Source organism: Haliotis rubra, unplaced genomic scaffold (assembly GCF_003918875.1).
Source record: "Haliotis rubra isolate DU_JTF1 unplaced genomic scaffold, ASM391887v1 Scf2179, whole genome shotgun sequence".
NCBI classification, from domain to species: Eukaryota; Metazoa; Mollusca; class Gastropoda; order Lepetellida; family Haliotidae; genus Haliotis; species Haliotis rubra.
This window is the reverse complement of record NW_025766202.1, coordinates 39,961-55,397: the sequence shown is the minus strand read 5'-3', so window position 1 is coordinate 55,397 and position 15,437 is coordinate 39,961. Positions and strand designations below refer to the sequence as shown.

At 37.7% G+C, this 15,437-nt stretch overlaps 1 protein-coding gene across 2 annotated transcripts; it reads right to left on the bottom strand.

Moving 5' to 3' along the window:
• Positions 1 to 950: 950 nt before the first annotated feature.
• LOC124277072 lies at positions 951 to 15,285 on the bottom strand. Of its 2 annotated transcripts, none has more exons than XM_046712722.1 (20): positions 15,162 to 15,285; positions 14,303 to 14,449; positions 11,584 to 12,013; positions 10,493 to 11,473; positions 10,006 to 10,148; positions 9,679 to 9,801; positions 9,456 to 9,578; positions 8,505 to 8,576; positions 8,138 to 8,259; positions 7,913 to 8,020; positions 7,077 to 7,166; positions 6,667 to 6,786; positions 3,938 to 4,130; positions 3,491 to 3,634; positions 2,967 to 3,055; positions 2,543 to 2,613; positions 2,314 to 2,378; positions 1,744 to 1,918; positions 1,491 to 1,576; positions 951 to 1,254 (listed from the first exon to the last, which is right to left on the bottom strand). In XM_046712722.1, exons 2-19 carry the CDS (start codon positions 14,439 to 14,441, stop codon positions 1,495 to 1,497), a joined length of 3,270 nt encoding a protein of 1,089 aa, XP_046568678.1. In that variant the 5' UTR covers positions 14,442 to 14,449; positions 15,162 to 15,285; the 3' UTR covers positions 951 to 1,254; positions 1,491 to 1,494. The 2 variants fall into 2 exon arrangements, with proteins under 2 accessions (XP_046568678.1, XP_046568677.1); XM_046712721.1 differs by lacking the exon at positions 15,162 to 15,285 and adding an exon at positions 15,016 to 15,097.
• Between the last annotated feature and the right edge of the window lie 152 nt (positions 15,286 to 15,437).

Sequence of the window (15,437 nt, the reverse complement as noted above, 5' to 3'; positions counted from 1 at the left end):
ATCACATTTCTGATGAACAAAAGTTTCCCTTAAATTGCTATGTGAAAAGTACAAAATAAGAACAAAGATGAAATCTACTTCACGATAGAAATGAAGAAAACGGACCTATACTAAGAACACAGGCCATTTCAAAGAGTGAGTGGGTAAGTGAGTTTGGTTTCATGCCGTCTTTAGCAATATTCCAGCAATATCATGACAGGGAACACCAGAAATGGGATTTCAAACAGACTTACAGAAGGACACATATTTAATAACTACTGTATCCCCCACAAAGAGAAGAATAAAAACACTCCTGGCGGTTACAGCTGACATTTCCGTCAAAAGTTACCTCATTCAGTGACTTGAAACATTTTGATAAAATTATACCGTCTGTCTGTCTTTCTTTCTATATATATAACATAGCCCAAATACTACGCATGAATCTACTGACTATAATGTATCTACTTAAGAAATACAGTTCGCTCTACCACCATGTATAGTGTAATAAAGCACACTTTCGCCCTGAACTATTATATACAGTATAGTTAAAGTAAAGCTTTAACGTTATAATAGTTCAGGGCGAAAGTGTGCTTTATTACACTATACATGGTGGTAGAGCGAACTGTATTTCTTTTTTAAGATGCCAAATTTAATACTCTCTGAGGATGATTACGATTAATTTAAGGCAGAAAACAAACGACGGTGTCGGTGACCTAAATTAAGAATCCTCGCACAGGGCTTACTAGCGCGCTGGTTTATTGATGTGTCTGCCCCCCTACGTTAAGACGACGGTTTGCCGATGTGACGTTAAATAATAACTCACTCACTCACTAAGACGACGGTTAACAGAAAAAACAAATGATAACAGTTTGACGTCGCTTACATTGTGACGTAATGTAAAATGGTTCGATCACGAGGGAGCACAGTAGAATGGCGCAGTGACGGGATAACGTCATTCAATTGTTACGTCATAAAAAAACAATACCTTTAATTTATTGTCTCATAATGTATTTTTTTGCCGATTGTTCTAACCGCTAGGCATCTTAGAAACTGTGATATTGTGTACTAAGATGGCCATGTAGATATAGTCAAAACGATCTACTCTATGGCAGAGCATTAAAATATGCTAAATAGTATAAGTATAGATAAACACTATCGCTATATTTTATAAATCGTTTGTAAACTTTGTGGAAATGTGAAGACATCACGTGCAGATCCCACAAACCCTGTAGTGTTGTTAATTATCAAATCTTCACACTTCAATGATGACTAGATCTATGGAAAGTAAGAAAGCATATACAGTGTTATAAACAACATGTTCTTTGTGAAACTAAGAAGATGACAATATATTCCCTCGTCGCTTACTTTTAATCCCAGTTTATGAAACAAAATCAACAACAACAGGAACAAGGAAAAGAAGAAGAATATAAACGACACAAAACATAATCTTATCCTCAGTATATAATAGACGACGTACGGAGCTTCTACTCTGTGCTCTGAATTATACTTACAGATCTATTGAAAACATTTTCGCACAGGAACCCAGGTTTTGTCAGTTACAGAGCGCTCTTGCAGGGATTTGAATGATACCCTGAAACTAGATAAGAAACAAACGTTATTCTTTCACACAGTCGTTCGTTGGTATACTTTATGAACACAAATGCTTATATTTACCTTCTCATCTTACTAATTCATCTAAAACACGTTTCACTGTTGTGACCATTAGCATTTGATGCCAATACTAAACATAGGCACTCCACCTACCTCTCCCCTTTTCTCTGAATTAAGCATGAGCCTTTCGCATTTTTCCCATATTCCTTCTTCAGTTTAGCATCATTGATTTCTGTGTATGATTCCCAGCCTTCCTGGTTGTCCCGCCTCTGCCAAACGTACGGCCTGTTTTCAGACTCTTGCAGCCTCTGGCCATGTCCTGGCCCCACTGTAAGATATGTCCTTGATTATATCTCCTTCATATACATATATGCATATATTGACTTCTTCGTGAATACAAACTCACTCCACGTTATGATCACCAGAACGTACATATAAACATTTACTAACATACGAATTTCTTTGATAGTAATTTAGAAAATGGAAGATTATGGCTGTCCCAAACTTGATCATTAAATAAATGCTTTTATTGAAAAGTCTATTTTTATAACGATTCTTCATGAAAGGACAAGATGAACCTGTGAAACGTCGAAAAAAACTGACAACAGAAGTGTCACATAACTCGAGTAGATAATCGTTGTGAAAATTCATCCTCATCAATACACAATATCTCGAATGACACTGGCACACGTTTATGATCAAGTTCACACGTCATGTTTTTACCTGAAATACGGCTTGAACCTTCATCTGATTTTGCAGTTGTTTCAAGGATGGAGGCAACAGGGTCACTAAAAGAGACGGACTGCATCATTTCTCAATGATACACATGAAAACAAGTAAATTAATGTCTCAGTTACTGCTATTCCTTTTATCATCGCATGACAAGTTGCTACTATAAGTATAGAATCATTACATTTTACAACTTTATTGTTCAGTAAACAGTATTACCCACCGAATAGATAAGTCAAACAGTCCACCGACGCCGTATCTGTATGTGTACATTCCACCTTTCTGCCACCGAACCTTTACAACAATTATCATTGCATATACTTTAACTTGTTTATTTCGATGCATACAATCTTGATTTAAGTGCACCATACATATGTATAAATTGTCTCTCAAGAAGAATGATAATTTGTTTTGGCATCAGCAAATCAAACGGTGTACTAACATGAAATCCCGACGTTGAGAGTGTTTATTTTGAGCCTATTGATTTTTTTAATCCAATGCAAGAGCCAACACATCAGTTACAAATCTGAAAGAATTAATATTATACTCAAATCAGAGTATGACAATGTTCACTGAAGCAATTGCAGTATAATGATGCAAGGTGTGAATAATTACCGTATACTTCGTAACAGTCTGTTTATTCCTACCTTGACCTTCCCCGTCGTAATTCGAATGACGGTGCCGTAGTTTCCAGGACCACCATCCTGATTCCCATACAGAAAATGCCAGTCCGCACCTGTCAGGAACAATGCAGCATGTTGATGTTATATGCAAAACCGTTCCTTGCGTATTCACGTTTAGGTTTCCTAGTACAATAAAGAATACGTGTACATTTATCATTTATCCTTTTTATTACTGAATTTCAGGAGAGGTACTAAGTAATAACGCATACACTTCTTTGAATGGCATTTACAATCTGGTATCTTGATGGATAGACACCTTTTTATTGCAATGGATGCGGCGTTTCGGTGTAAATGCTAACACCGTTATCAAGCAAGTGATACACAACACTATGGAGAAGGAGAATATATACATAAAGGGTATGTGAGTTTATAGAATGAACGTGGTTGATGTCGAGTGTCATGACATTATAAATAGTTGTCGTGATAACTTATAGGACAGGCGTCAAAAGCTAGAAAATGTCCGAGGTTTAGATCGCATTGTTCTTCACCTCTTTCAACCTGAACACCGACAGCAATCGAGTAGTCGTCGATGTCTCGAGGCTGGTCCTCCACTGTGATGACATCGTACTTGTCCTTCTGTCCATACCTGTACACGTTCGAGTGGCCGTTGTCCCAGATCACCCACACAATGTCTGAGAACAAACGTTGTGAAGCATTATACACTGCATATTTCTTCATCGTTTAATACAACAATCAAATTCAAATACATTCTAATGATAAATATGTCATTCTTGTAACCTCCTGGGTGTAACCGACATCTATTACCAATAATGGGTAATTTTTAAAGGTAAAATTCATTTAGAAATATAAGTTGCCATTTGATCACTACCATGGCCAACGGGTCATCACGTTAATGTTCCTGTGTCATGTGGCAACTTGTACTTCTAAATTAACCTCAAAGATCGTTTGCCTCATGGTCATGGACCTGTTCTTACTGTCGAGTGCATGGTTGAATATTGTCCCTGGCGCCTCAGTGTCTTGATTACCCCACAGCCAGTCTGGGCCTCGGACAACTCTGGAGCCGAGGGGAGGCAGTTCCGGGTCCTCATGTACATTTTGGAAGTTGTAGACTGAGCCATGGTTGATCATGGAGTCGACCTTAGGAGCAAGTAGGCTGTGCAGATCCCGCTAAAATAGAAGTGCATGAATTGTAAACGTGCGTGTGTGTATGGAGGGGGATTTATGTTCACGGCAGATATGATCATTCAGCTAAATTTCCATACGTATGCTTAAAAAAACATGACACCCGTGACTATATGAATACAACCAGGCACAAGTGTCGGGCTGGATTTTATGAGCTGAATGGGCATTTGAACCAGGAGTCGGAGCAAGATCCTGTAACGAGTAGTGAGAACACTTGCCCTACAATGTCGACTCGAACCAATCAGGCCATGTTAACACAAAGCGGCAAACGTAACTTTGCTTTAGTGTTAGTATTATATAAATTTGCTACACTCGGAGATTTTACTGATTACACAGAATTTCAACGAAGTTGCACATTTACGTGCATTCTATATATTAGAGTTGTAGAATATTGTAGAATTCATGATGTATACAGACCAGGGAGACTCTATAAGGGGGAGTGGTCACTCCTCGGAAAGCTCCTAAGCTATGCCTCGGCTCGTCACGTGACCAGTGTAGCCAATATGGCGGCAGCGTAGTTTTTAAGATTGAGCCCGGTTTATTTTCAACAGCTGATTACATACGCTGAGTGTTGTGACAACTGAAAACCTACATGTAGAAGATAAGTTACCTATTCTGTCACTTCATTTCAAGTCAAATAATTGTTATTAGTGTCAGTATAAGTACAGTAGCTTTGTAGTAAAGTTTCAAGTGGGCATGTTGTAGCTCACTGGCTTCAATTCTCAGTACACAGCGAAGAAAGACTAAATTATATCGCTAAAAACTTCTTTCACATATTCGTTTAATTTTTAGAAGGGAAATATACCTTTAGTTGAAAGGTGTTTGCAAGTAATAGTGATAGTTTTATAACTAAAAAATTTGCTAGGGTGTATTTGAGGTGTATGAAAAATATGACATATCGCCGATCTGCCATTGAAATACTACAGGGCGTTGTTTGAGTGTTTCTAGTTAGTGTTCAAAACATCTTTCACATACACCTTCAATTTTTATGAGGGGAATATACCATCAGGTGAAAGGTTTTTGCAAGTAAAAGTAATAGTTTTATAATTTAAAAAAAATTGTTAGTGTGTATTTGAGGTGTGTGAAAAATATGACATATCGCCGATCTGCCATTGAAATACTACAGGGCGTTGTTTGAGTGTTTCTAGTTAGTGTTCAAAAACATCTTTCACATATACCTTTAATTTTTATGAGGGGAATATACCATCACGTGAAAGGTGTTTGCAAGTAATAGTGATAGTTTTATAATTTAAAAAAAATTGTTAGTGTGTATTTGAGGTGTGTGAAAATATGACATATCGCCGATCTGCCATTGAAATAATACAGGGCGTTGTTTGAGTGTTTCTAGTTATTGTTCTAAAACATCTTTCACATACACCTTCAATTTTTATGAGGGGAATATACCATCAGGTGAAAGGTTTTTGCAAGTAACATTGATACTTTTTTTTTTTTTTTTTTGTTAGTGTGTATTTGAGGTGTGTGAAAATATGACATATCGCCATTGGTGCTTGTGATGCTTGAGTGTTATAGTTCTAAAACTTCTTTCTTTCTTGTTGATCTTAGTATTTGACAAAACTGGAAAGGTGTTTACAACGCTTTGTGATAGTTCTAAACTTTCTGTTCTTGAGGGGTCTGTGACAGTGTCAGTTAACATTCTGTCAATGCCCATGTCATTCCACACATGCAATAAGATATCTGAATTAGTTACTATTGTAAAAACATGTCTCAAAGTAATTTTTTTTTGAAAAAAGGACAGCTGATGTTAACATTTTTGTTCTACCGATAGTTTTGCGTTCTTTAACATGTTTGGGGAGGGATGGCCGTGGTGTATCATTTATTCTTTCATTCATTCACATATGTTCTTTTTCTTTTGTTCTTTTTCTTAATTTCTTTCATTCATTCACATAAAATTCTTGCTCTTAATTCATTCATTCATTCATTCATTCATTGTAAAATTCCGACTGATACAATACACTGGCTGAAGTACTGTTAAACGCAGCCGAAGTTGCGCTGGGACCGAACCAAGTCACTGTGTGCGTTGGAGCATGACGAGGCACACGTTAATTAGTACAAATGGTAAAGAAAGCAAGCGAGTGACCTATCCCTGTTGTAGAGTATCCCTGTACAGACTAACGTAAATTATCTACAAGATAATTTATAAACCCTAATCGTAACGTCATCAATGACCTGAAGCTCCCGGTTTATCTCAGTAGCACCATATCGTGAATTTATGATATTTTTTTTTACTCGTACATTAAAAGGCAAGAGATTGAAACGTTGCTATTATTAGTCCTAAAGTGAAGACTTCCAATATTATGTCTAATATTTCTTAGACCCATTGCGCAAGAACGCTGGTAGAACAAATTCCAATGTACCTATGTGTCCCTAATATATGTAATTTACTTTCTAACTTGGGTTCATTGAATAAAATACTTGATTGTCCTAGAATAGTAAAGTAGTACCGAAACAGGATCTGCTCTATAGGTTTACATCATGTATGAGGACACAGCAGAACACCAACCCTGTCCGACTGGTCGAGACTAGGTTCCAGTTCCAGAAACACCTCATGTAATCCTGCACGGAACGTTGCCGAGGTTTGATCGTTGTCTCGTATGTAATCAATTACATGAATCGCACTTTTCTGAAATAAAAACAATTACTTAAAACAATTTTAGTTCACTAAATCTCCCCATTTCTTATAAAACTGACAGTCTTGGATGGACGTGTTGCAAACAATGTAGAAATAAAGCATATGTCATTATTTGTGCACATAATATCAATGCATTATACAATACAGCCGCTTTAAAAGCATAATGCCATGTAATGGGAAGTTCATTGTATCATGTGTTAGATACTGTTATTGCAACGTATATAGACAATTGTGTCATCATCGAGCTGTATATATTCCATAAACCTTTCATAAATACCTACGTGCAGAAATTGGTATTTTGGCAACCTCGCCAGTGATGTCGCGTCTGCCACTTTTCCATAACAGAATGACGCAAGGGCCTGGAGACAACTCTGCCAAATATATACGTTGTAATACATAATATTTTATAACTTGTTCCCCATATGCATGTTTTCGGGCGAGCATAAACACGTACACGCGTGTTTATATATATATATATATATATATATATATATATATATATATATACGGAGCATCGTTTTATTATGTACTGATTTTTTTTTTTTATTATAGGATATTTATATAGCGCACATATCCGGGCAACTAGTGCATGCTCAAGGCGCTGGTATTTTTCCCTCGATCAATTGATGTCAATCTCAACGGCACATCGTATTATCAATCTCAACTCCCTCGGGAGTATACAACTCCTGCAGCCACTAGGCGCATCGAGTTATTATGGCTTTCTCATCCTAACGAGGTACCCATTCACAGCTGGGTGGACTGGGACACATAGTCACAGTACTTTGTCCAAGTTCACTGCACGTTGCTGTACCCGCAACTAGGTGTTTGCACGTATTCATGTGGCCACCATCTGGTCATATACCAACGGATTCGTGGGTTCTTTTAAGTGCACAGGGTTGTGTACTGTACACTAGGGGTTGTGACAACACAGAAAGAGTCTGCACACAAAGTTGACTCCAAGGTTTTTACACCCGGTCACAGGTGGGCTCGATCCCGGCACCTCAACCTTGCTGGATCACCAGCCTGGCGTCTTAGCCAGCTCGCCCACCGCGCCCCCGACTATGGTCATATACCAGATATCTGCTCTAATTAATGCGGATATTTGAAGGTAAAATACCATGTTGCAAAAGGCTCCAACAGGAACAAAAACGATTTCGTCAGGAAGATAATCTTCGTGCTGTCTGCTTCTAACCTCCGCAAATGCTCTTGAGATTCGACCTCTATCCTACGACAAAAAAGAAATTGTTACAGATTTTACTGAGAAAGTTAATGCACGAACAAATAGAACAATTTTGTGAGCAATTAGTTAGTCCATTTCCTCAAACAACATGTATCGACACACCTCAACCTCTGTACAGATACCATCCGCTGAAGTCTCAGGCATCTCTCTTGTTGGTAGACCATCCGTTATGAATATAAGTCGTGGCCGAAGTTGCAGACTGTTCCTGATCTTGAAGACACCGCCTTTAGACAACACAAAATGACAAACAATAAATCACAATGTATACATGTTTCATCAGAATTGTTTGTCAGTTATTTTGACGGATAAGCATGAATTAACTTTAAGGAAATTACATGGAATACAAATACGTATAGACTGAATAAAAACTGATGGTCTAGATGCTGTTCAAGTTGACAACAAGCATATAGCTCCAGTCTAGCAGTGCCAGGTCAGCATACATGTATAGATGAGGCAGACCAATGACTACCTTTCGCCAGACACGCCAGTGAGACAAGAACGCCTTCCATGATTGGGGAGGGGCCCCCGGGTGTGATGTTTTCTTTAACAAAATATATAATACATTATTATAGTGGTCACCATTTTCAATGTTTCATAAAATATATAATACATTATTATAGTGGTCACCTTTTCAATGTTTCACAGAATATATATTATACATTATTATAGTGGTCACCATTTTCAATGTTTCACAAAATATATAATACATTATTATAGTATACATTACTGTAGTGGTCACTAATTTCACTATTGAGCAAAACACATAATACATTATTAAGAGTGGTCACTATTTAACCAAATACATAATACATTATCATAGTGGTCACTATTTAACCAAATACATAATACATTATTGTAGTGGTCACTATTTAACAAAACACATATTACATTATTATGGTGGTCACTATTGAACAAAACACATATTACATTATTATGGTGGTCACTATTGAACAAAACGCATATTACATTATTATGGTGGTCACTATTGAACAAAACGCATATTACATTATTATGGTGGTCACTATTGAACAAAACACATATTACATTATTATAGTGGTCACTATTTAACAAAACACATATTACATTATTATGGTGGTCACTATTGAACAAAACGCATATTACATTATTATGGTGGTCACTATTGAACAAAACGCATAATACATTATTATGGTTGTCACTATTTAACCAAATACATAATACATTATTATGGTGGTCACTATTTAGCAAAATATTAAATACCCAGCATCATTACAGTGGCAACTATTTGACCTGGGTGTTTCTAGGCAACGTTCACAATGAGGAAGAAGATAATTATAGAACCAGTTTGAGACGTCATTTTCATTTTTAAGAAATTATTCAAAGGGAACGGTTATGTAGAAAGGAAACGGTTAAATGTTCACTCACATTAAAATATTCCTACCTAGTGCATCTCTAAGACTCCCATAGTCGTTGGATAAGTGGTGAACTACCTTGGCCCGTCCTCCAAAGGTAACGAGGGCAATATTTTCTTCAAGATCATGTCGCTCTGCAATGTCCTCGATTCCTATGAAAATATAATAGTTATTATATATCGAACAGCATCAGACAACAATTCTCCGTTTGAAAAACGCGAAGGTATAGTAAGCCACTGGTATCAACATTACCGTTGATAAAATCAAGGGCGATTTTCTTCATTTCATTGAAAGGATCGCCCCACATGCTGCTGGATGTATCCATACATATGACTGTATCCAGGGCCAGACCATATCGTGGAACAGGACTCTCATCTACAAACACAATACTGTTCATCGTTAGTTGTTTATGCCTCGTACCTCACAAGCTAGGATAGCAATTATTGTTGTCAAATTGTTAGACATCTAAATTCCTTACCAATCCAAATACTGTCAATTCTACTAATTGCATTAAGATATGGTCAGACAAATTATTCATGTGTATTCATATATTCTTGTAAATGATACGAATGGCAATACCTTCGAGTAGTGCTTCCTGCACACTCGCCCATATTCTGCTCCAGTAGGGACTATCACCAATGATACATTCTAACATCAGACGATAGTGTTTTTCCCTTTCTTCGTCTCCGTTGATGTTCTCCTTTCTTGGGTCGCCATAGTTGCTGTTTTAATATCAAAACATTTATCACGTAGGCTCCACGTACTTGAATTAACATGTTCACAGCAACCAAATACCTGCTGTAATCTCATTTCGTGTTATAGTGAATTTGTGGTATAAAGAGAAGTCATCTACTACACAGTGTCATACTCCATATACACACGTACAAACACACCCACCCACGTGTTAAAACCTGTTCTACCTCGCCTTACCTCATGTAACTCAAGCAGGAACGCGTCATGATGATTACCGCTTCAATTCCATATTATTTACATTTTATGATTAAGTAATGAAATTAACGACATAGCCCCCAATAACAGCCACACTAACGTTAGAAGCACAATTTACCTTTCTTGAGCCGATACAATGCATTGTGTACTCTTGATCATATCAAAATTGAGATCCTCTGTTTGTATATCGGGGAAGGGATCGTACTCTGATGACGTAGTACCGTTTCCAAAAAACATTTCTCGAAGTCGAGGTGATGCTGGCGTTTCTCCTCTCTGGGACTGTGTGTAATGTGGTTTCAACTGGTTCCGCCTACCGACAACAGGCCCATACGCCGTTTGATTCCTTTCTTGAGGTGTGGGGTGGATATTGTCGTATGTATTTACGTATTGCCTGCTTCTGTAGTTACCACTAGGGTATACATTTCCGCCCTTCACCTCGTCAGTGTACTGCCTTCTTAACCCATTGGTCCTGCTTGGTACCTTACTGACAAAGCTCCCATCATTGTATTGACTTCTCTCAGTTGGTAATCGACCTTTCTGGGACGGACCTGAGTTCTGTTTGGTGTGTGGTGACGAATGTCCAGGCTGTCGATCTTCACCTTTGTTTCCAAACGAGGTACCTTTCATATCCACTGCTTTAGGGTAATTTCCGTCAACGACACTGTTGATTTCCTGCTCTGATTTGCCATGTACATTTTGTTTGGACAACTTCCTCGTCTCACCAAGCACAGACGTTTCCTTGTCATTCCCGTCCGCCATATCCTCTCTCTGTAGTTCATTTGTATTTTCCTCTTTTTCAGTAAGTATTTCTGTTTTGGTATGATAAATTGAATCCAAACTTTCAAGGTCGGGTTCAGAGAGATCGAGGATATTTGGCTGAACCTCCTTGCTCCACAGTTTTTGTTTATTATCAGTAAAACCCAAGGTCGCAGAAATGCTGCATAGTGACAACCGAATGTCTTCATATTGTTTTTCTTGACCAAAAAATTGAGATTCCATTAATTCCTTCTGGTGAGAAAGTTGCTCTTCAATACTCTTAAATCTCTTTTCTATTGTATCTGGAATCTCATGTGGTATTTCCTTGTGTCTTGTTGCTGACCTACATTCACAATACAAACAGAAACATTATCAGCATTCATAGATGTTGCTATGGTTTTAAGGCATTTATCAGAATATAAGAATGTAGATCTGAGGCTTTTCAATACTTACTGCATTCGGGGATTTTCCTCCACGCAGTACTGATAATGTAAATTTCCAAGGACAATTGGTTTTCTATCAAGTATTTCAATATTCAAAGTTTCCAAATGTTCAGAGCCTATGGAATGTTTTAGGAATTCTTTCACCAACAGAAGAACCTTGTGCTTTCTGGACACCAATGTTTTCCTGTCTGAACCCACACAGTGCTGGAACGTCAGAACAAGTGGGGCGTATTCCACGTGGATCAGCTGAACCTGGTGTGCCGTGAGCATCTTTGTGGTGAAGTCATGTAACGCTGGGTGATGCTTGAGGAGGTTGTTAACATGGTCGGGGGTTATGACTGTTGACTTGTGGTCACCATTTGCTTCCGACACCGTAATACTGGATGTCTCATTCCCACTGTCATGACCCTCCCAGTGTAGGTGAAACAGAGATGTACACTCTGAAATGTACATTAATGGAAGTTGTTTAAGCGCTGAGCTACGTCCGTATTCCTTTTGGTAAACAATAGTGACGGTCAATTTGGCTTTATTTTACCATTAAATAATCTATCCGCAATCAAATACAAGCGTAATATCGGTTGTGTACAAGATTCTTTTTCAGCTTAACTCTGAAATCGATTTTGATATATGAACTTTATATATATACAAGTGAGTGAGTGAGTTTAGCTTTACGCCGCACTCAGCAATATTCCAGCTATATGGCGGCGGTCTGTAAATAATCGAGTCTGGACCAGACAATCCAGTGATCAACAGCATGAGCATCGATCTGCGCAATTGGGAACCGATGACATGTGTCAACCAAGTCAGCGAGCCTGACCACCCGATCCCGTTAGTCGCCTCTTACGACAAGCATAGTCGCCTTTCATGGCAAGCACATGGGTTGCTGAAGACCTATTCTACCCCGGCATCTTCACGGGTCTATATACAAGTAAATAGCCATGACGAACATTTGAATTTTCAGCAGAATATAAACATTATCTTATTAATAAAACAATAAAAAACATTAAATAGTTACCATACATTGAATATGTGCTAAAGAACTGCTTTCTAAAAAAACTACATATTTATTTTTTTATTTCAATGCATGTTTCACAATACCCCGTCATAATGTGTTTTGAACAGTTAATCGTTGTTGATATTAGCTTTTCCTTTTCTCGGCACAGCTTATGCGTGTAACATATATTTACTAGTAGAATTTTACAACAAGCTCTAGAAAATAGATGCGTATTAAACAATGAACTAATAATAACCATTGACAGACGCTACAAGGAAATGTTGCTATGTTTTGCATTTAAATTTTCATAATATTAACGTCACATTATATCGAGCAATGTATGTATACATGCATTTATTTCAATATGTTCATAAAGGATGGGTAAATATTCCTCTGGTTGCAATTTAAAACACACTGTTCCTTATCACATTGGAGAAATATACGACATACCATCTCTCTACCATACGTTTTCCTTCAAATGATAAATTAGAAATTTGATGATTAAAACGTTCAATGTGCAATGTACTCTATATAAATACAAACGCATACTATGCAAGGTAGAGACATCACTGTGTACCAGCAATATCTGTAAGGCTAAACACTTGTGGGTTAGTAGTGTTGGCTCTCAATGTCCATACTTTATATAAATACAAACATATACTATGCAAGGTAGAAACATTGCGTGATGTCAGTAAATTCACCATATCTTGCGGAACATTATGAGATTTAACATAACGCATAAACGGGTGTATTCATTTCTTTCTAAGAATATCATAGGTTTCACAGACAAACAGTATGTGAAGCTGATCTTCAATAAAATATTGTTTCTTAAATTTACAAAATAAACAAACCCGTATTGTATCTACCAGTTTCTATAGCAAGACCGTAATGTTGGCATCTGAATCTAGGCATTGAAGATCTTAAGTAATAAGGAATATCCCCTGACAAATATAATTCTACGTTTAACAATGATTTAAACTGTCTATAGTAGTTACACTTGGAGGAAGTGCTTACGCTTGATCCATAACTGTTGCAAATTATCTGATAATCTTTGTCTGAATAAAGAGATGAAATATTTTATGCAACCAACCTGCTGGGAAACCCAGACAAAACCAAACCCAAATCTGTAGAGGCAAACGCCTACATTCACCCCAATACCATATTATCTGATGTAGATATACCAACTCTAAGAATCCAGTTACAGAATTTCAACTGTGCTCTTTCTACTTCTACTATAGTATATGCCCCAGAATTCTGAGCCGTAAGACACAACTGGCACGACCATTCTATCAAATATCTTTAGTAAATCCTTACATGGCATACCTCCAACCCTCTTAGAATACCCAAAATTGACATCATAGCCTTGTTTGCTTGTGAGCGAAGACATTACTTGTATACAGACAACCTTAGAGAGATATCATATTTATTATATCCTTCCTCAAACGTAAATTAGTTCTTATCACAGTCCTACACCCATGTTGAACTACACGCTCTATGAACGCTTTATGCAAGTCACCTGGGACAACTGCGTGGAGTCCTATACTATGGGGCTTCAGACCCCTCTCCACCCGTCATATATTTAGTGGTTTGGAAAATTAATGATCTTAATATGACTTTTGTGGGCTGTAGTATTATTGAAGACAGATGTACCTCATTGATTTCAGCTTATAGTTCTGTTTTAACCAATTCAAATATTGGGGAGACAAATGTGTGTAGCTTGTTTTAAATAACTTACCTGCCGTGTGCAGCCTGTCAGTAACAGCATAGTTCCTGCAGATGTCAACGATAACGCAACACTGTCTGTCACTAACAAAAGTCGTCCCTGCCCCAAAATGTCGGAAGTGGACAACCTGTCTCCCGTTTGAATCCTCCATTCTTAAACCTTTGTAACATAAGACATACTGTTGTAATATTACACTTACAAACAGCAATATCATAACAGATTAGATATCTTATACAATACGTTAGTCTGCCATACAGACACTTAAGCAAACATATCCCGGAAAGCCCACGCAAGTTTAGAAAATGTGGCAAGTCTAGATTTCCACAGCTTCCTGTTCAGTAATTTGTTACTTACCAAATTACCATGGATAAGGTAAATTTACCTCACATTATATGACGAATACACTGTTTCACATGGCCTAATGATTAAATATGTTAACTTGGTTTTCCTGTCAGTAACACAACATACCCATTATATTTGGTTGTAACATGAACTCAAGCATTTATACAGGTCTCCTTTCTCGCGCCCGTTTCGCAAAGGGGGTACTCAAAGTAAACTCTAAAATAGTAATATGGGCGTGGGTGATAGAGGATGGTTAAATGTTATTGGAAACCAGATGTCGTATGGATCTCTCTCCTGTCTGCATATCACTGAACATCAAGCATACCATGTCCTTTAAACGACAACGCTGGTAAGGCTGGTTTATGAAATACGTGTTTACATACCGACAACAAGCATTCATGATATGTGCATCCAACTCAGTTAACACGGGACGAGTACTGTGCTACCAGTTAGTGAAGACCGTTAAGCGATATGTGCAGGATAACATATAAACTAGCATTCATATTAACAACCCATGTATGTTACTTACCAAGAGATATTTCCTCATGTTCTGGAAGTAATGTCTACTTCTAATTTCGCTTCGTGGGTTTATCCTTCGTCGTCTATTTTCAGGACTGGCGTGTCTGAATTAGGTCACTCTGCGCTCGCTTTGTTGGCATTGAGCCAGCGTCCTTGTAAATATGCAGCTGTAGTTTCGAAATGGTATACCCTGATCGTGTTATGGACGAGCCTTTGCTTGAGATAGAGCATACAGGATGTAGCTCTCGATCACCAATAGTTACAATGTAACTGTTGTACAACCCCA

Bases quoted from the DNA above. Each gene is read 5' to 3' on its own strand.
- LOC124277072 (XM_046712721.1), bottom strand. The intron at 10,149-10,492 runs GTAAATTGTGCT...ATATTAAAACAG, and splicing joins ATTGTATCGGCTCAAGAAAG to CAACTATGGCGACCCAAGAA. The intron at 8,260-8,504 runs GTAGTCATTGGT...TGTTGTCTAAAG, and splicing joins ACTGGCGTGTCTGGCGAAAG to GCGGTGTCTTCAAGATCAGG.